The sequence below is a fragment of the Pelophylax lessonae genome, assembly GCF_965119305.1.
Source record: "Pelophylax lessonae genome assembly, chromosome: 4".
Taxonomy (NCBI): Eukaryota; Metazoa; Chordata; class Amphibia; order Anura; family Ranidae; genus Pelophylax; species Pelophylax lessonae.
Window position 1 is genome coordinate 465,398,182 of NC_138771.1, and position 22,457 is coordinate 465,420,638.

General features: G+C 42.7%; 1 protein-coding gene across 5 annotated transcripts in view; it reads left to right on the plus strand.

The window, feature by feature from the left end:
- The window catches only part of SGCD (sarcoglycan delta), a gene marked incomplete at its 5' end in the record, with an annotated part of 1,184,416 nt that overhangs the window by 1,012,730 nt on the left and 149,229 nt on the right, over window positions 1-22,457 (plus strand). For all 5 annotated transcript variants that reach the window (XM_082254622.1, XM_082254623.1, XM_082254621.1 and 2 more), the window contains one exon: window positions 13,679-13,780. In XM_082254622.1, coding sequence (XP_082110748.1) covers window positions 13,679-13,780 — 102 coding nt within the window. The remainder of the gene's footprint in view (window positions 1-13,678; window positions 13,781-22,457) is intronic.

The window sequence follows — 22,457 nt, forward strand, 5'->3', positions numbered from 1 at the left end:
GAATCCATGCTTTTATGTTGTTTACATCAAATTCTGACCCTACCATCTAAATGTTGCAGCTGAAATCAAGACTCTTTAGACCAGGCAACAGTTTTCAAATATTCTTTTGTCCAATTTTGGTGAGCCTGTGTAAATTGCAGCCTCAGTTTCCTGTTATTAGCTGACAGAAGTGGCACACGGTATGGTCTTCTGCTACTTAAGCCCATCTGCTTCGAGGTTCGATGTGTTGTGCATTCAGAGATAGTATTCTGCATACCTTGGTTTTAATGAGTGGTTATTTGAGTTGCTTTTGCCTTTCTATCATTTCCAACCAGTTTGCCCATTCTCCTCTGACATCAACAAGGCCTTTTCATCCACACAACTGCCGCTGACTGGATATTTTCTCTTTTTCAGACCATTCTCTGTAAATCCTAGAGATGGTTGTGTGTGAAAATCCCAGTAGATCAGCAGTTTATGAAATACTCAGACAAGCCTGTCTGGCACCAACAACCATGCCATGTTCATAGTCACTTAAATCCCCTCTCTTCCCCTTTCCCCCACACCATGGACAACCATGATACTTTTTATTGCGTTTCGTTATTTGAAAGACACACAAACAAAACAACTTTTCATGACAACTTACAACTGCCACGGAAGATCAATTTGTAGCTCACATGAAAAGAGAAAAGTGAAAAAAAAAAAGAAAACAGTAGTACAGAGCAGTGATATATTTAAATAACGTGAGCAATATATGGACAACATCATGCAGTTGTCATCCTATCAGCCACTTAAGGCACAGATCATCTTAAGATAAGGAATAAACTAATTACAATGCTCTCCATGACCATTTGATATCAATATAGTAATAAATGTATCAATCCAACTTGCTCGTGCCTTTAATGCAGGCATCTCCATCACATCTAGTTTTCGGGTGGATGGATCCCAAGGGGAGGTGGCCATTACACTAACATCTGCATACAAGGCACACCACCCAGGGAAGAGGTCAACACCATAACAATCTATTCAGAATAAGTGAAGGTGGGGCTAAACCCAGTGTAACAAGCCACATGTCCCAAATTTTACGTTTCTTTGTTGGTATACCAGTTTTTCTCTAGATAGAGTAACCAGGCATTATTTAAATGAAAGCTGCACCCTATAACAGGAAATGCCTAATAAATGCTGCAAATTTAAAAAAAAAAATTAATTCATTTTAAAATGACATTAACAGTTTAAGGTTTATATGAAGTTTTAGTAATAGGGTCTATTTTCATTAAAGTTCGTAGTTCTTGTTGATTTGCGTCTATGTATCCGTAGTTCTCACTGAGACCTATTATTTTTATGTTCATGACTGCTGACCAGCAGATTTGGCACTACATGCCTGTTCTCTTTCCAGGGGCCCCTCTACATCTCTCTCTCCCCTGTCACTTCCAGGCTACTGCCTATCCGTACATTCATTTGGAGGTGGTATGTAGTCTGTTATGTTACACTGTGAAATGTTTCTTTATGTTAGCTGGTGCATTAGGGTTTAGCCCTAAGGAGAAGCAGCAAGTTGGCAGTTGTAGCGGTGAGGGTGGCAGGTGACGGAGTTTCTGGTAGTGAGTGATAATTCTTTATACACCTCACTTACTGGTAGAGTCTCCATGTTGGAGCTCACTGTGGTACAGGACCTGCCTAGGGACTAAGCCTGTGGGCCACAATACACAAAACCTGCTAAAGTGAAGTTTGGAGGCCTCAAAAAAGTAAAAAAGTCAAAAGTATTACAGTACATGGGCCTAAGCCAGCAGTCTCTAAACTATGGCCCTCCAGTTGTTCAGGAACTACAATTCCCATCATGCCTAGTCATGTCTGTGAATGTCAGAGTTTTACAATGCCTCATGGGACACATAGTTCCGCAACAGCTGGAGGGCCGTAGTTTGGAGATCCCTGGCCTAAGCAATGGACCTGAATTTCAAAGTTTTACAGGTTCGGTGAAAGTACGCTTTATTACCAAAAGTATTGGGACGCCTGCCTTTACTCGCACATGAACTTTAATGGCATCCCAGTCTTAGTCTGTAGGTTTCAATATTGACTTGGCCCACCCTTTGCAGCTATAATAGCTTCAACATTTCTGGGAAGGCTGTCCACAGGGTTTAGTAATGTGTCTATAGGAATGTTTGACCATTCTTCCATGTTTCCAGTAATGTTGGAACAGGAAGGGCCGACCCCAAACTGTTCTCTCAAAGTTGGGAGCATGATATTGTCCAAAATGTCTTGGTATGCTGACGTCTTAAGCGTTCCCTTCACTGGAACTAAGGGGCCAACCCCAACTCCTGTAAAACAATCCCACACCATGATCCCCCCTCCACCAAATTATTTGGACTAGTGCACAAAGCAAGGACCATAAAGAAATGGATGAGAAAGTTTGGGGTGGAGGAACTTGACTGGCCTCCGCAGAGTCCTAAAATATATAGGTTGAGTCAGAATTGACACACTAGCATCCACCTTGAGTGCTTATAAACACAAATTCAGTGCTCGGTGCTTTTCCGCCACCCGTGCAATTAAGCTTCTCACCTTACTTTATGACCCCTGTCTCACCAGCAGTCAGAATAAGCAGTTCCCCTCTGGGGATAATAGCGGTCTGATGGAAATCTTTAGCTGTATACTCTTAGGCAGGCTTATCAAGGAATTGATCTCAATCAGTATTATGTCATAAGTACATTAGAAAGATAAAAAGACAAATCTAGTGCTCTCCATTTGAGATCCAAAAAATGTATTTAAAAGTCAGCAACTTACAAGACAAGCACTTCAGCAGTGCGGGCTGATACGTCATAATGTTCCAACATGACTGTGCACCAATGCACAAAGCTAGGTTCTTAAAAACATGGATGAGCAAGTTCGGGGTGGAGCAACTTGACTGGCCTGACCTCAAGCCGATATAACACCTTTGGGGTGAATTAGAGCGGAGAATGGGAGCCAAGTCTTCTCAACAAACTACAGTGCCTGACTCCACAAATGCACTTCTGAAACAATGGTCAAACGCTCCCATAAATACACTCCTAAACCTTGTGGACAGCCTTCCCAGAAGTGTTGAGGCTGTTATAGCTGCAAAGGGTGGGCCAACTCAATATTGGAGCCTAAGGACTAAGACTGGGATGCAATTAAAGTTCATGTGTGGGTAAAGGCAGGTGTCCAAATACTTTTGGTAATATAGTGTATGTAGTGGAGGAAGGGCAGCAGCAAGCTAGAATTTTATGAGGGGGTATATTTTGACAAGACTATTGAGCAGATTGGTTATAAAAATTATAAGATGGGGATGGGAGGTATTAGGAGTGTTAGGCCATGATAGGTTGCCCTGTGAAGTGAGGGTAGACCTGCCTATAGGAGAAGTGTTTCTCAACCTTTTTTCAGTCAAGGCACCCTTTCAATTTATGCATAATCTCAAGGCAGCCCATTCTAAAATGAAAAATATCTAAACAAATAGTTTTACATAATGCAGCAACATCTGCACAAGTAGTACACCCAACATTAACCACTTGCCAATTTTTGGGCAAATTTTTAGGCATTTTGCCAAGACACCCCTGAAGAAACCTGAAGGCACCCTGGTTGGAAAAAGCTGCTTTAGAGGATATTATATCAATGTGTAATGGTAGAGTCATTTACTGTATGTACATATGGACTGGTCCGATAATCCTGGTTAATCTGTTATAAAATGGCTTGTTTACTACAGTTTGAAGATCAATCTTCTGTGTCTTTAGTGTTATATTACAAGTGGCCAATTACTGACAAGCTGATATTCATGGTTTATGAGTGTGGTGCAAAAAGTACAGTTCAAAGGCTCCTCTTTGTCCATTCATCAAAGAACGCATACATTTGTTTTTCACCATTTTCTGTGAGCAGCTCATAATATATTATCCCCCTCAAATTCCTGCAAGGCGTCACCACTGAGAGTACACAGACCCTTTTTTATTAGACGCAGTGGCGGGTTTGCCATAATAATACAGCTGCGTATTGAATGTGTAGAACACAAAATTCCTTGAATTGAGCAAACAATATGAAAGCTGCAGACAGATTTTAAATTATTATATTTGTGTTTGAATTGAGGTTCCAATAAAGAATAGTTTGTGACCTGTTATCTGGAAAAATGTTACCCATATACTTAAAAAAATGAAAGCTTATTGGAAATAAGGAATTGCTGAGTGACAGGAAAACAGCTGCCAATTTCTGAAATTCTATGTAACATACTAAAGGTATAGAGAAAAGTATGCTGTAAACCATTTAACAAGTGGTAAAAGTTTTCAGCTGTTCTGTCAGTAGTTGCTGCAGAAGTAGGCAGGTTCACAACAGCACAAGTGATAGACAGCCTGTCTCTCATAGGCATGCCAGCAGGGCCTGGGCGCAACGTAATCACTCTGTGCAGGGCCAAACTCCCCTATTGCCCGGGCATCCCCCCTGTGTTGCGCCCCCCCGTAGTGCTGCTGGCTTCCTTCTTCTCCTCTCCCCCTGGCTGAAACAAGGATGTTTTTGGATGGAGAGCAGGGGAAGGGGCTAGTCATGTGCTGGCCCATTCCTTTTCTAAATGAACATAGTGAACACACTCACTGTGTGTTCATTCATAGCTGGAGCATAGTAAAGTGTTTAACTTACTAAGTAAGTGTTTACTATGCTTCAGTTTGTGAATTAACAGGAAGTCACTCAGCACAGAGCACTTCACATTCAGCCACTGTCCAGTGCAGCTGAGGCTGCAGGAAAAGGCATGTGTGTTTGGGTTTTGGGATGCACCCCTAATGCAATGGGCTGCACACACCTATACAGTCTATTAGTCTTGCCTTCTCAATAATAATTAGCACTTGCCTTGTGTTCTATCTCTTAATGTTTGATTGGACGATCCACAGCAGGAAACAAGACTGGTGTTCTGGGTTTGGAATGCCTAATGACACACAGGGCTGGCCCAAGACATTGTGCTGCCTGGGTCCAAGAATAAAATGCTGCTCCCCCCCACCCCTTAAAAAAAAAAATCAAAAAAAAAAATCACAGCCAACAAAAACCCCCACATCCATTATTTTATATAAATATAAAATGTTGAAAATATTATATATACTGTTATAGTCTTCCATAACTCACCAGTGGACCGATCCACCAAACACCCACTGTCTGTCCTCACTCCTTATGTCTCTCCTGTGTCTGCCACGCCCACTGCCCTAGAAGATCCAGCCTGCCCTGCATGAGATGGAGTGCGCTGATGTCTAATGTCATTGCGCACACTACGATCAGATGAGGGACATTCCCTGGAGTAGACACTCCGCCTTCTCATACTCATCAGTTTGCACTACAGGCGGCAGTATGAGATAGGGAAATGCCGCCTGTAATGCGCCACAAACTGATGACACACAAAACTGCTGGAAAAAAAAAATCTTTGGAGTCAATTTGCTGCCTATCTCCAAGTGCTGCCTGGGTCCAATGGACCCAGCGGGACCCATGGTAGGGCCGGCCCTGATGACACAACTACAAAATTAGGAACTCTAACCTCTGCCAGCGTCACTACTGTTCCTTTTAAAGGATACTGGACAAGGTGCCAAACTACCATGAGAAGGGGCATCGCCTGCTGCTCAAATTGTTCTGGTGCTGGGCATTAAATGGCAGTTTTAGCAATTTACTTAAAATGAATACATGTTTGTTATGCAGGGCAAAGCGACAGGTTCACTTTAATGCCCTATCCCTTCAGCATATTCTCATTTTTACTTTGCAGCTCCCTTTGAAATCTGGACTAAAGTGAAAAAGTAGTACTTTTGCTTATTGTAAATTATGCGACTAGCTTTTCTCCCATGTGACAGCCTTGGTTCTTGCTGATTGGCCCAGCACTGACACATGCTGGGATGTAATATACAGTCCAAAGCCTTGTGCAAGCTCTAGTTTTGCTCCGTTTGGACCTTACACAAGTCTTTCTTTCCTTGCTCCCAGAAGTGAATATATTGGCGGGGGAGTGAAGAAAAGATCAAATGGAGCTGTTTCCACTTTTAAAGTGATCATATTTGCTTTGCCTATCAAAGGCAAGCCAGAGGTATACTTTAACTCAAGCATTAACATCACTTATGGAAACCAAAATACAAAGAACACGCACCGTATATATCGCGAATACTAGTATCATTAAGTTGTGTCTGACTAGTACCCTCACTTGTACGTGGACAAAGAAACACATAGAACACATGAACAACTGGTTCGGAGTATTGTTTACAGATGACACAGAGTATTGCAAATCGGCCACCTCTTGTATTGTCTTGTGAACGCTAATTAGAAGGAGCAAGTTTAGCACCACACTATTCTATAGCTGAATGAGCTCTATCTAATAAAGAGTAGGCTGCATGTCTCTTGCTGAACCCATGATGTAATATTTTGGATCTGTAAAGCAATCTGCAAAACAAATTACTGCCTAAGAGACCTATTTTTTGGATATAGTTTATTGTTTCCTGCGGGAACCAAAAAGCAAAATAATGTGTGTCTTTGAGGTAAACGTTAGGAACCAATTCAGTATTTCAGATTTGTGGTTTCCACTTATCGAAAAGAAAAATAAAGCTCTTTTTATAAAGCTAAAATGTCTACAAAAAACGTTTAAAGTCAACCTTTTCAAAGAACCCTAATAGTCGAGGCATCAACAGTCTATAATCAACGAACCCTGCTTTTCTCTCTGCAGTACACCTAATGCACTTAGAAAAAAATTGGTCCAAGGCAAAGCATATAATATTTTACAAGTCTATAGGAAAAAAGTGCAAGCTCACTTATTGTTTCTGCTCCGCAGATATAACTGGAATAAGGGAAAAGACGTTATATCCAATTGTGATGGGAATTCATTTGCAGGGATTTCATGAAAGCTTGCACACCTGAGACCGAGAAATTGTATTTGCGAGGATGAGTGTTCAATAACAACTCTGGGAGTAGTTATTGATTACCAAACTTACTTATCAAATGTTGCTTATAGATTAGTCTTTCATTAGCCGGGGCGGTAAGGTTAAAGAGTCTCACTAACCGCAACTTGTACAAACAGTGGGAAACTAGATAAAGAACTAGCAATCTCTAAATATTAGCTTTGCATTAAAGACAACTACTCAATGACTAGCCATTATCTTTATTTCTCCCGAATCTTCCCCTCCTCCTGTATATTACATCCCAGCATTTTTTTTACCTTGTTTCTGCAATGATAAATATCTTTATTACTCCATGTGACATCATCAGACTTCGGGCAGTGGTAACTGCTCTGGGTTTAGATCTACATCTTCCAGGAGCCCTTTATACAGTGTGTGGGCAGGTTCTTGGGAGTCAAGGCTGCAATGTTGTTTTGATAGGAAAAAGATCAGGGTATGCATGTGGAGTGGGACAGAGAGATGAGGGAATTGACAGAGTTCTGTAGTCCAACAGGCAGGTCTGATACCATTGGTTGGTATTTCAGTTCAGCAAAAGCACCGTGTTGTCAGCCCAAACAGGAAAATAAAAGCTTGCTGTATTTCTAGCAGATCAACGGTTATTTTTCTTCTCAGCCATCTTAACCGCTTGCCGACCGCCGCAAGTAAATTTACTGCGGCGGTCAGCCCCGGCCAGGCAGAGTGACGTTAATTAACGTCACTAGCCTGGGAGGGTCTGGGGAGCGAGCGCGCGCCCGCGGAGGCGCGCTCCCACTCCCGCGTGGTCACGGACCCCCCCGCGCGTGTGACCGGCGGACCCGATGTCCGCCGGTCACTCGGCGATCATCGGGGGAGAGGGAGAAAGTCAGGCGGCTTGTGTAAACAAGCTGCCTGTCATTCTCCTCGGTGTAAAAACACTGATCACACGGTTCTACTATTTAGAACCGTTGATCAGTGTCCTTACACCTCAAGCCACAGCCAATCACAGTAAGAATCACGCCCCTAGGGACACACACAGCCCCTCCCTCTCAAATAAAGTTAACCCCTTCACTACCAGTGTATTTTTACAGTAACAGTGCATATGTATAGCACTGATTACTGTAGAAATGTCACTGGTAACCCCAAAAGTGTCAAAAATGTCAGTCAAGGGTCCGATCTGTCCGCCACAATGTCGCAGTACCGCAAAAAAAATTGCAGATCGCCGCCATTACGCGTTAAAAAAAAACAACAAAAATGACAAAAATCTTTCCCTTTGTTAGTAAACGCGATAACTTTTGCGCAAACCAATAAAAATACGCTTTTTGCGATTTTTTTTACCAAACATATGTAGCATAAAACAAATTGGCCGAAAATGTTAAAAAATGTGGATTTTTTTTGGGGGGAATTTCATATAAAAAAAATGTGAAAAATATTGTTATTTTTGCAAAATTTACGCTCTTTTTTTGTTTATAGCGCAAAAAGTAAAAAGCGCACAGGTGATCAAATACCACCAAAAGAAAGCTCTGTTTATGGGAAAAAAAGGACGTCAAATTAGTTTAGGTACAGCGTCGCAAGACCGCGCAATTGTCCGTTAAAATCACGCAGTGCCGAATCGCAAAATACCCCCTGGTCATTTAGCAGCCAAATCCTCCGGGGCTTAAGTGGTTATTAAAGGGATGAAACATGAGGAAATTTGCATGTATTAGGAGATGTACACTTTTTGTGCCCTTACTCTTTGAGCAAGAACTTGAAACAATAATTGAATATTTCTAAATGCTCCCTTAAAAAGCTTTACTTATTAGGTCTAAGGAAGATATTCTACTTGCTGTGGACTCTTCAGTGGCATGCTGATAACACATGCTGGTTCTCAACTGCTCAAGCTCTTTTGGGCTTTTTTTTTTTGCTGTTTATGTCCCCATTTATGTCCCCCATTGGGAGGTATTCCCTCACTTTGCCTGGCACCAGAACAGGAAGTGAATAAAAATATTATAAACTATATAATGGGAGGAGATAGAGGTGCAGACTGACAGATCTTGGACCAAGATATACAGACATTAGCCATAAGGCTAAATTGTAGTTGAGTGCGTGAGCGCGATCAGGATATTAAGGTATACTAAAGTTGGCTGTAAGACTAAATAGCAGAGGTGGGGGACTTGAGTCACATGACTTGACTTAAGTCAGACTTAAGTCACCAGTTTGAGGACTTGAGACTTGCTTGACTAATATTAATAAAAGACTCGACTTGACTTTGACTTGGTATTCATGACTTGAGACTTGACTTTGACTTGAGACATATGACTCGAAATGACTTTACTTTAAGTTATTAAATATTTGCATTTTCTCAAGATGTGTTAAAGCAAAATTAATGTGCCTGTTAGTCACTTAAAACACCTCAGTGTGTTCTGATTTTAGGACACTGGCTGTTTAACAATAGAAATACTTAACATGTTTTTAGTGACTGTGGTGTTGAAACATGACCGGACGAAGGATTTTGAGCTGTTTGGGCATTCAAAGTGTTTCTTTAATATGCCAAGAAAAAAAGCACTAAGCAGTTTTGTTAATGTTGAAAATAAAACAAAACCTTTCTTGACCACTGATTTTTAACTGATTTAAAGGTGAAAATTGGGGTAGATGAGTATTTTGACTTGATTTGTGACTTGACCAAAATAAATAACTTGACTTGACTTGCTTGACTTCTAGCAGGGACTCGACTTGACTTGCTTGCTTTTCGCCAAAGTAACTTGGGACTTGCTTGAGACTTGAAGGTTAAGACTTGAGACTTGCTTGTGACTTGCACATGTGTGACTTACTCCCATGTCTGCTAAATAGTAGTTGAGTGCACAGTCATGATCGGACTGTTTTTTTTCTTACCTGCAAAGAATATGCATGGCAATGGTCTGTGCTATATTCACTTTATTCTGTGTGTACATTAGCAATACATTGGAGCATGCAAATTAGGTTTGTTTTCGCAATGCACTTTCCTTTCCGCCAACCATTGCTTGCTAGAGTGACCCTTTCATTCAGAAGCATGGAAACCATATCCAGCCACCCATGTTAAAGGGTAAACAGCTAAGGAGCATTTTCTACAGTAAATTTAGATTTGTTATTGTACGTAGAAATATGCTGCCTCAACCAGCTTCATAAATTATCCATAAATACCATGACCATCAATGTCATGTTCATCAGGCAATTAGTAGGCTACGCATGCTCGGTGATTGGGGCACTGCTTTCCTCTGAGGCAGCCTAGGAACAAAGAAATGCAGTTATGTGCAGTAAAGCTGATTACTCAGTATCATTAATGCTGATAAATGACAGCACTCTACCAAGACATATTAAGATTCAGGCTCATAAATTGGTAATGACAATTTTCCCAGCTGTGGCAGGCAGGTCAATGGAGGATGGGCAGAGGAGCTGGAAAAAATCTGTACAGTGGGAATTGTATGATGTATTAGTACTAGGCACTCGCAAAATGTCATATATCAAACGACAGAAAGATAGCCACACTGATCAGTTAGCAAGACCCAAAGCCTGCCACGAGACTAGGTGAGAAGTTAGTATCAGTTGGCATCCACTAGGAGCATCATGAGGCAAGGGCCTCACCTTGCTTTGCAGTTCCCACATGTCTTCTGCTACCCAGAGCTATGAAGTGGTAGCACAGGGATGCAGAACCTGGGCTGCTCATCTGTTTATTCTGGAATTTGTCAAAAGACAGATAGGAAAAGGTACTAGCACAAAACTAGGACTAGCGCTTTGTTTATTTAATGGCATGTTGAATGCCATAAGGAGGTATAAGCTTTAATGTCCCATTGTACAAGGTCATGACCCTTTTACAATGGAGTTGGCGTGCTATGCCACCAGCTGGGGTAAATGTTTCTCTCACACTTACGGATGCCTTCCTAGGTGTTAGCAAGACTGGAAGGTATAATTGCTGAGAAATAGGACTTAAAGTGATTTTAAAGCTTTTTTTATTTTTTTAAATTAAAATAATAAATTCAGGACAGAGGGATTCGGAGTGCAGGGCTATACCCTACTTTCCCTCTTAAGATGCCCCCCTTTTTTTTTTCCTTTTCTCTTCTCAGTCTTTGCTTTACATCATTTAGGTCTTCTCGCCTATTCCCCCTAAATTTAGAGACACTACTGCTACCTCGGGGTGAGGACCTGTTTTTGTGTCACGAGGGGTGCAGCTTCCCTTCTCTGGAGGTATAGGTCACCTTCTACGAATGTATACAGTTTATACTAGGCATATTTCCAAGCCATTGTGGTCAACGAGCTGACCTTAGGTTTGGAAGCGTAATATGTAGTTGCTCTGTCCTCCAATGCAGGGATTCTCAAACTACGGCCCTCCAGTTGTTCAGGAACTACAATTCCCATCATGCCTAGTCATGTATGTGAATGTCAGAGTTTTACAATGCCTCATGGGATATGTAGTTCTGCAAGAGCTGCAGGGCCATAGTTTGGGAGTCCCTGCTCTAGTGCACAGTAGGCCTGGGATGTGCCTTGTTGGTGCATTCTATACTGACTGTGAAGTTTCTCACTTTGGAAGAACGCCTTTGCAATGCTCTTTTGTGTTAAAATTTTTTGGACTACTACCCATTCTGTATGTATTTTACATTGTGGAAAATCCGCACATTTTGTCATAACATTTGTATTCTCTTTTATGAACACACTTTAATAAAAAATATTGAAACAGAAAAATAATAAACATGGTTTACTTACCTGCTCTGTGCAGTGGTTTTGCAGAGAGTGGCCCAGATTCTCCTCTTCATGGGTCCCATGCTGGCGCTCCTGGCTCATCCCTTGTGTCGGGTGCCCCCGCAGCAAGCAGCTTGCTATGGGGGCACCCGAGCCGAGCATCCGTTTACACACGGAGCTGCGGTTTGGCCCCCTCCATCTCCTGATTGGCTCACTGGCTGTGATTGACAGCAGCAGGATGCCAATAGCCAAGTGCGAGTCCCCAGAGATGCAAGGCTCTTGTGGAGATCACTGGATTGAGAGAGGGCTCAGGTGAGTATTGGGGGTGGGGTGGGGGGGCTGCTGCACACAGAAGGTTTCTTACCTTCATGCATAGGGTGCATCAAGGTAAAATACCTTGTGCCTTTACAACCACTTTAAGTTTTAACTTTAAGTCCTCTGCACCCCCAGATACCCCTGCAGCTGTGATCTTCTGGTGTTCCAGGGGTTAATGCAAGTGGCTGGATCTGTGATAGGCATTCGTCCATCCCATGTTCTATTCATAAAAGCTGTACTATCACTTCCTGCAATGAAAATAGCTTTCTGAATGGAGGAGATGGACCTTTTTATTTATCCTCTTGTCTTTCAATCATAGAAAGCAATATTAGAGTTTCTATGAATAGAGTAGAGTGCATAGTCAGTACTTCTGTCAAAAGTCTGTGATAGGTTCAGCCGCTTGTATTAACCCACGCAGCACCAGAAGATCATAGTTGCAGGGGTATCTGATGGAAGAGGACTGAAGATTTCAAAGAACATTGCAGCCACCAGCCCAGATGACACTTTTCATTCATTGTAATCTGATAACTGGTGTGCTGCGATATAATACATGTTTGTTCCTGGGTTTACATATAGGAGAATATGATTGTACTTTGCAGGACGCTTTATGTTCAGTCTTAAAGGATCAGTCCACCCAAAACAAAAATTCAGTTTTGGCAGATGCTGGATAATTAAACCACCTGATATTTTCTTGTTTCTCTTAGGAACTTTATTAGAGAGATAGTCTTCACAACTGCTGTGGCCTTATTTGAGGGTTTCTAACTGTGTCTGTTGGATTTGTTATTTATTTATATGACTGAGACTCAGTGGCGGCTGGTGCATATGGGGCACAGGGGCACCCCCCCCTATCCATGCGTCCGGCCCCCTAATCTACATGCAGGGTGCCGGACTCATGGAGTTCAATTGGGCTTTTTTTTTAACCATGTGACTAGAGCCAGAGGCTCTCACAGACTAAAAAAAAAAGGGTTGGCTCGAGGCGCAGAGCACTGCACCCGAGCCCACCCAGTTGGGTGAGAATAGCGAATGAAATTTTGCTATTGTCACATGGATCCTCCTCCTGGCCAATCAGGAAGCGGGTCTTGAGACCCGTTTCCAGATTGGCTGAAAAAGAGAAGCCATGCCATTGGGCATAGAGGAGGAGGGAGGACAAGCAGAAGACAGGGGGAAGAAGCCAAAGCCGCCACCGCCGCCTGGAACAGGAGGCTCTAGAGCAATGAAAAGTGGCAGAAACAGCCAAAACTCTCAGTTGATAGATTTATTAAAGATACCTAAAAACATCTACAGGGGGTCCCCGGGTTACAAACATCTGACTTGCAAACGACTCCTACTTACAAACGGAGGGAGACAACAGGAAGTGAGAGGAAATCTCCCCCTTCGAAGAGAGATTCGCTCCTGTAGGAGTTATCCTGGGAAAAAGGTGTCTCCACTGAAGCTTTATCACTAATCCTTGTTTCCACAACAACCCACAATTTTCAAAATCCAAATGTCACAGGGACAGAAAGTTAGGTGAAATCTTCCGAACAAGGGCACAGACAGCAAAACAAATTTTACAGGGGTGTTAACCCTTCCCTATGCTATCCAAAAAACTTAAAAATAATTTTTTTGGCTTGAGCTACCCTTAAGAAATGTACCTGTTCCAACTTACCAACAAATTCAACTTAAGAACAAACCTACAGACCCTATCTTGTTTGTAACCTGGGGACGGCCTGTACTACACATTGTGATACAGTGTCGTTTTATAATCAGCCCCACATTTCAGGCTTATAGGTTAGTGATATACAAAGTCTTTTATACATGAGAATTCTAGATTTACAATTTATAGATGGTGTTTCGTGTTTTAGGACGGAATGGGGAATCTCAGAATCACAGAGAAAGGTTTACGACTAGAAGGAGATTCGGAATTCTTAAAACCTCTGTATGCCAAAGAAATCCGCTCCAGGCCGGTAAGTGTTCTTCACGGATGAAAATCTAATTTCGTTTTTTTGCAATTAAAAAAAGCAAAAAGTAACAACAAAAAATATTTTTTTTCATTTTAACAGCTAAAAGACAAAAATATGTTTTTTACTCAAAAACAGGCTTTATATACAGGTTTATTGCTATATATATCATGCTTTCAACTTTTTTTTTATGTTGATCTAGCATGAGGTATATTTGTTTATTTATACTAAGTAATGTAAGAATGTAGATGTATTTATTACCTGTACTCCCTGACAATGCTTTTCTTTCTAAAGGATGGAGCCATCTTTGTTTAGATATCATTCAGGGTCAGCATCTACTTCCTGGACTGGGATACTAGCACAGAGATATCACATTAATGTAAATCTGGGTACCCATGAAGTTGTCTAACACACAAATGTCTAACACAGATCAGCCCATGCTACAGCCTCATGCATTATAATTTGCTGCAAAGTTACAATGTTGCAGTCTGATAACTGAGGGAGAGGGGACTGGGAAAATGCTTCCTTCTGCCTGCAGCAGATTTTTGGCTTTATCCCACCCTAGGCAAAGTCCCTGGGCTGGAGTTCAAGGAATGCTTTTTTAACCTCCCTAGTGGTATTCCCGAGTGTGGCTCGGGGTTAATATAGAGTACCAAAAGCGGTAACCTCGAGCCACAGTCGGGATTACCCCACAATAAAACTCACCTTCCTCTGCGATCCCCCGCTGTCCTCTCACTGTCCACCAGGCATTCTCACACTGTGATCCCGCTGTGTGCTCAGCCGATGCCAGCACCTGTCTTCCGGGTTCCCTTCCCTGCAAGCGTGGCAAAGCAGGGGAGTACAACCGACGGCAATTTCAAAAATGTAAATAAAACAAATGACATGATACAAAGTTGTGATCCTAACGGGTTACACTGTATCAAGACATTTTACCACAGGATTTCACCTGGTGGCTTTTCCAGTGCCTTGCCTGTGCTTTTCCAGTTCTTTGAGAAAAAATTGAGAACGACCATGGCTTCCAAAAAGCGTTCTTTTTGCGCTAAAGTGCTTTTAGACGAACTGGAAAAAAGCGACAGTGAAACAGAGTTACTTGAAGAACTGAGTGATAGCGATTTGTGGGAAAATTCGTCATCAGGTACGGAAAGTGACAACAGAGACGATTCTGCAACTGAGCTCAGTGATGTGCGAACTTAGTGCTCTATTGACTGGGGTACGGATCAGGCAGCGCCCCCAAGATTCCCATCTACAGGAGAACTTGGTATGAAAGTTGACGTTGACCATGACAACCCCTTGAGCGATGAGGTTATTGAAAAAATTGTTACCGAGACCAACCGGTACAAAGAGCAACAATGCGCTAAGCATTGGAGGTTTGCAAGATGCAGAACGTGGGAACCACTGACCAAAGATGACATTTGGAAATTTCTGGGCCTAATAATACTTCAGGGAGTGGTGGGGAAACCCCTGCAGAAGTGGAATTTGACAACTAATACATTACTTGCCATTACATTCTTTGGCACGATCATGTCAGAGTACAGATTCTACCTAGTAATGAAATATCTCCACTTTGAAAATAATGAAGAATTTGATGAAACTACTCATCCTGCACCAAAACTAAAAAAAAAAAAGTGGGAAGTATATCAAATAATTATTCAGACTTTCCAACGGAGCTATGTGCCAGAAAGAGACATCAGCATAGATGAAAGTCTAACAAGGAAAGGCTCAGCTGAGTGCAATACATTGCATCAAAGAGGGCACGATTTGGCATAAAATCCTACATGCTATGCGAATCGTCAACTGGCTACATTTGGAATTCAGTGATATACGCTGGAAAAGGAACAAAATTTAATGAAAAATACAGTAATTATGGAATGGCAACATCTTCTGTTCTTTCACTAATTGAGCCATTGCTAAATCAGGGCTATTGTGTAACAACGAACAACTTTTATACATCTCCTGAACTTTATTAGGTTCTACTGCACAACAAAACTGATGCCTATGGAACCATAAGGGCTAACTGGTGCCACATGCCACCAATGTTTGGCAAAAAGAAGCTTAAGACAGGAGAAATGGTTGCCTGGCAAAAAGGCAAAATGATGGCACTGCAATGGCGTGACAAGAAAGATGTGTGCCTAATGGGTACAGTGCATAACACCTCCACTGTTATGATACGCATGAAAGGTGGGAAAGAAGTCATGAAGCCACAAGTAGTGATAGACTACAGCAACAACATGGGAGGTGTCGACAGAGCTGACCAAGCAATGACATTCTACCCAGCTATGAGGAAGCAGCAAAATAAAATACTATAAAAAGATCTTCAGACATCTTCTTGAGCAATGCTTGTGGAATGCATACATTCTGCTAAAAAAAAAGATTGACAAGCCTGTGATTCATGCGGACTTTATTTGGAAAGTTGCCGAACAAATCTTTCTGAGTCACTAAACACCATCAATGGCTGTGAACAGATCTGGACATCGTGCTGTTGGCGTTGTCAACCCAGAATGCCTGTCACTTCATGGACTACATCCTACTAACTGAGAAAAAGTCAGCATGTACAAGGATGTGTGTTGTTTGTTGCTCGAAATGAGATGACAGTGGAAGGAAAATAAGAAAAGAAACCAGATTCTATTGCCCTGATGGTGATGTCGGACTTTGTGCAATCCCATGTTTCAAAATATTTCATACCCAAGATGTTTACTAAACCTTTATTACATTGACTAGTAATATCGCACCCCTTGTTTGTACACATTTCAGTGTTTTGGTTTGATTATATTATTGAATAAAATTTATTATAATTATAATATAATTTATGATTTCGTGTTTCAAACTTTATCATACCCGGGATGTCTACTAGACTCTTTTTCGGACAAATTTAAGTGGGTTATTCCTAAGAATTACAGGCCTAAAATATAAAACAACAGATTTCCATGCAAAACAATGTACCGCTTTTAGCACAAAAATTCTGACATAATCAGACCGCCAGGGAGGTTAAAATAAATGATATTGAGTTTGCTTTACTAAAACTGGAGAGTGCAAAAGCATGGTAGCCAATAAGCTTCTAACATTAACTTGTTTAACCACTTCTGGACCAGAAGATATTCCCCCTTAATGACCAGGCCATTTTTTGTGATTCGGTTCATGCGTTACTTTAATGCACGGTCGTGCGATGCTGTACCCAAATAAAATTGATGTCCTTTTTTCCCACACATAGAGCTTTCTTTTGGTGGTTTTTGATCACCTGTGCGATTTTTATTTTTTGCGCTACAAACAAAAAAAGAACGACAATTATGAAAAAAAACAAAAAAAAAAACAATATTTTTCACTCTCTGCTATATAACATTTCCAAAAAAAAATAAAAAATCTAATTTTTTTCATAATTTTAGGCCAATTTGTATTCTGCTACATATTTTTGGTAAAAGAAAATCCCAATAAGCGTATTTTAATTTGAAAGTTATTGCGTCTACAAACTAGGGGAAAGATTTATGTCATTTTTACTTATTTATTTATTTTTTACTAGTAATGGCGGCGATCTGTGATTTTTAGTGGGACTGCAACATTGCAGCGGACAGATTGGACCCCTAACTGACATTTTTGACACTTTTGGGGGGACCAGTGACATTACTACAGTAATCAGTGCTAAAAATATGCACTGTTACTGTAATGACACTTGCAGGGAAGGGATTAACCCAGGGGCGATCAAAAGGCTTAAATGTGAGCCTAGGGGGTGTTTTCCAACTGTGGGGAGGATGGGCTTGTAAAATCAACACAGAGACCTGTGTTCCTAAATAGGAGGAGCACAGGAGCTCTGTATTAAGTTCCTGAGAGAGTTCTCTTTTCACGAGGAGCGATTGCGGGTGCCCGGCAGCAATCACGGCCGCCTCCCCGTGGATCGGCTTCCCTGCTGGCGAGTGGGTGCGCACAAGCCCCCAGGATTGCTCCTGCGGACTGCCATACAGGTACGGCGATTCGTTAGAACCTACTGACTTGCCACCGTATAACTGCGAGTGGTTAATTAAGCTTTTATAATAAAACCTGGAAGCTGATTGGATTCTGGGCATAGTTGCACCAGATTTTGCACTCTCCAGTTTAATAAAGTGATTGTAAACGATCACCTTGTGAAACAAGTAAAACAACCCATTCAGTTTAACCACTTTAAGACCGGAAGATTTGACCCCCTTCCTGACCAGGCCCTATTTTGCGATTCGACACTGCGTTATTTTAAAGAAGAATTGCGCGGTCATGTTACGCTGTACCCAAATAAAATTGACCTCCTTTTTTTCCCACAAATAGAGCTTTCTTTTGGGGGTATTTTATTACCTGTGCGATTTTAAATTTTTGCGCTATAAACAACAAAAAAGCGTTAATTTTGAAAAAAAAAAACAATATTTTTCACATTCTGCTATATAACATTAACAAAAGAAAATTGTAAAAATCAACATTTTTTAACATTTTAGGCCAATTTGTTTTCTGCTACATATTTTTGGTAAAAAAAATCAAAATAAGCGTATTTTGTTTGGTTTGCGCAAAAGTTATTGCGTTTATTATCTACGGGAACATGTATTTATGTCATTGTTTGTTTTTTACTAGTAATGGCGGCGATCTGTTACATTGCGGCGGACAGATCGGACCCTTAACTGACATTTTTGACACTTTTGGGGGGTCCAGTGACATTACTACAGTAACCAGTGCTATAAATATGCACTGTTACTTTAATAATGACACTGGCAGGGAAGGGGTTAACCCTATGGGTGATCAAAGGGCTAAAAGCATGCCTCATGCTTACTGACGTGTGGGGGTGGGGGTGGGGTGGAGGTTCAGTGACACAAACAGAGATTGCAGGTTCAGCTATGCTGAATCGTGTGATCTATCCCTGTCTGTCACAGAGAAGATCTGCCTGCTTTGCTTACATAAGCAGGCAGGTCTTCACACACTTTCCCCAATGATCGGGGAAGAGAGGCGGCGATCTCCGCCTCTCCTCCTCTGGACCGACTCCCACTGTGTCTAAACACAGCGGAAGCGAGCCACCCGTGGCGCGCATGCGCCGCCGAGACCACTAGGAGTCCAGCGACGTAATTGTACGTCGCTGGACCCAGGGGAGCCACACTGCTGCAGTAGGATTACTGTTGGCAGTCGGCAAGTGGTTAAAAGAAAGGCAAAACATTTGTGCATAGATTTCAAAAAACATAGGAACCTTTTGTCTCCTTTTTTGTAAGTGATCACATTCCCTCAGCTGCATAAGAGCTGGGGGGAGGAGACACAGGAGGGCACTGAGCTTCCCAATGAAAGGCTGTGCAGCAGGGGGTTGTCGGGACAAGTCTGAGAAGGCTGAGTTCCCAGCATAGCTAGAGAACTGACCACGATGTGCTCTCCTACTTAGTGTGGTCAGTTTTTAATAGGAAAGCAGAGGGGCTGGCAGGAACAGCAGGGTTTTCACACAAAGGAAGCAATACAAAAAGAATAGGATCATTTCTCATACAAGTACATGGTACAGCAGGCACATATTAGGAATATGAAGTTTTAGGGTAGCAAACACTTTACATCAACCCCACTGTTTCTATATCTTGTCAGGAATGTATTCATGGGGGCTTGTGAAGCTACTCAGAGGTCTGCTTTAAATACAATGTTTCAAAATATTCACAGGTATATGAGTCAGTAAACAACATAAAGTGCCTTGGAATTGTCCACATTTTGTCATGTTAAATTGAAAACGTAAATGTATTTTATTGGGATTTTAAGTGATAGACCAAAACAAAGTGGCACATAATTGTGAAGTGGAAGGAAAATAATGAATGGTTTTCATAATTTTTTACAAATAAATATCTGAAAAGTATGGTGTGCATTTGTATTCAGCCCCCTTTACTCTGACACCCCTAACTAAAATCTAGTGGAACCAATTGCCTTCACAAGTCACCTAACTAGTAAATAGAGTCCACCTGTATGTAATTTGATCTCAGTATAAATACAGCTGTTCTGTGAAGCCCTTGGAGGTTTGTTAGGGAACTTTAGTGAACAAACAGCATCATGAAGTTAAAAGCAGGGTTAGGTTATAAAAAAATATCCCAAGCTTTGAACATCTCACAAAATACTGTTCAATCCATCATCGGAAAATGGAAAGGGTATGGCACAACTGCAAACCTATCAAGATATGGCCGTCCACCTAAACTGACAAGGAGAGCATTAATCAGAGAAGCAGCCAAGAGCCCCATTGTAACTCTAGAGGAGCTGCCAAGATCCACAGCTCAGGTGAGAGAATCTGTCCACAGGACAACTATTAGTCTTGCACTCCACAAGTCTGGCCTTTATGGAAGAGTGACAAGAAGAAAGCCATTGCTGAAAGAAAGCCATAAGAAGTCCTGTTTGCAGTTTGCAAGAAGCCATGTGGGGGGACACAGGAAATACCGTATGTGAAAGAAGGTGCTCTGGTTAGATGAGAACAAAATTTAACTTTTTTTTTGCCTAAAAGCAAAACGCTATGTGTGGTGGAAAACTAACACAGCACAACAACCTGAACACATCATCCCCACTGTGGTGGCAGCATCATGTTGTGGGGATGCTTTTCTTTAGCAGGGACAGGGACGCTGATCAGAGTTGATGGGAAGATAGATGGAAAACACAGAGCAATCTTAGAAGAAAACCTGTTAGAGTCTGCAAAAAACGTGAGACTGGGGTGGAGGTTCACCTTCCAGCAGGACAACGACCCTAAACATACAGCCAGAGCTACAATGGAATGGTTTGGATCAAAGCATATTCATGTGTTAGAATGGCCCAGTCAAAGTCCAGACCTAAATCTAATTGAGAATCTGTGGCAAGACTTGAAAATTCCTGTTCACAGGCGCTCTCCATCCAATCTGACAGAGCTTGAGCTATTTTGCAAAGAAGAATGGGCAAAAATGTCACTCTCTAGATGTGCAAAGCTGGTAGAGACATCCCCAAAAAGACTTGCAGCTGTAATTGCAGCAAATGGTGGTTCTACAAAGTATTGACTCAGGAGGGCTGAATATAAATGCACGCCACACTTTTCACAGATTTATTTGTAAAAAATGTTGAAAACCATTTATCATTTTTCTTCCACTTCACAATTATGTGCAGGGCCGGCGCTACCAGTAAGGCGACTAAGGCAGCTGCCTAGGGCGCAGCTTAACAGGGGGCGCCGCCATTCTGCACCCCGAATCAGTAGTGGACCGGCCGGTGTGGCACTCCTCATGCTGTGCCGCCTGAGCGCTACAGCAAGCGAGCCCCAGGCAGCACACACCACTTGTCTAGAGCGCACATTAGAATAGTCGGGGCGCCAGAAGTGCCCTCCATAGAATCCTGGGGATCCAGCTCGGCGCTCACTGCCCTCCGGTCTCCGCCCCTCCAGCTGATTTCTGCTTGAAGAAGATCAGGAGCCGATCTCCAATCACACTCAGGGAGCTGGGCTTGTGCCTCTCCAGACGCCCCCCCCCCTCTGCTCCGTGTTCAACTTCTGGCAGAAGCAGATTGCTGGACACCGGACAGTCTCCCATCCCCCATCACATGCCGAGGACAGCATGCAAGGTGAGATGATGTGTGTCCCGTCCTCTCCCACCCCTCACACAGACAACACAGTACACTCCCCCACCCGGACACTGGCCTCACTCTTCATACATGGGGGGCTGCATTGTATGATATTGGGGGGGGGGGCTGTATTGTATGATATGGAGGGGGCTGCCTGCATTGTATCATGGGGGGGGGGGCTGTATTGTATGATATAGAGGGGGCTGCCTGCATTGTATCATGGAGGGGGGGGGCTGTATTGTATGATATGGAGGGGGCTGCCTGCATTGTATCATGGGGGGGGGCTGTATTGTATGATATAGAGGGGGCTGCCTGCATTGTATCATGGAGGGGGGGGGCTGTATTGTATGATATGGAGGGGGCTGCCTGCATTGTATCATGGGGGGGGCTGTATTGTATGATATGGAGGGGGCTGCCTGCATTGTATCATGGGGGGGGGCTGTATTGTATGATATAGAGGGGGCTGCCTGCATTGTATCATGGAGGGGGGGGGCTGTATTGTATGATATGGAGGGGGCTGCCTGCATTGTATCATGGGGGGGGGGGCTGTATTGTATGATATAGAGGGGGCTGCCTGCATTGTATCATGGAGGGGGGGGCTGTATTGTATGATATGGAGGGGGCTGCCTGCATTGTATCATGGGGGGGGGGGGGCTGTATTGTATGATATGGAGGGGGCTGCCTGCATTGTATCATGGGGGGGGGCTGTATTGTATGATATAAAGGGGGCTGCCTGCATTGTATCATGGAGGGGGGGGGCTGTATTGTATGATATGGAGGGGGCTGCCTGCATTGTATCATGGGGGGGGGGGCTGTATTGTATGATATAGAGGGGGCTGCCTGCATTGTATCATGGGGGGGCTGTATTGTATGATATGGAGGGGCTGCCTGCATTGTATCATGGGGGGGGGGGCTGTATTGTATGATATAGAGGGGGCTGCCTGCATTGTATCATGGGGGGGGCTGTATTGTATGATATGGAGGGGGCTGCCTGCATTGTATCATGGGGGGGCTGCATTGTATCATATGGAGGGGGCTGCATTGTATCATATGGAGGGGGCTGCATTGTATCATATGGAGGGGGCTGCATTGTATCATATGGAGGGGGCTGCATTGTATCATAGCAGCCCCCTCTATATCATACAATACA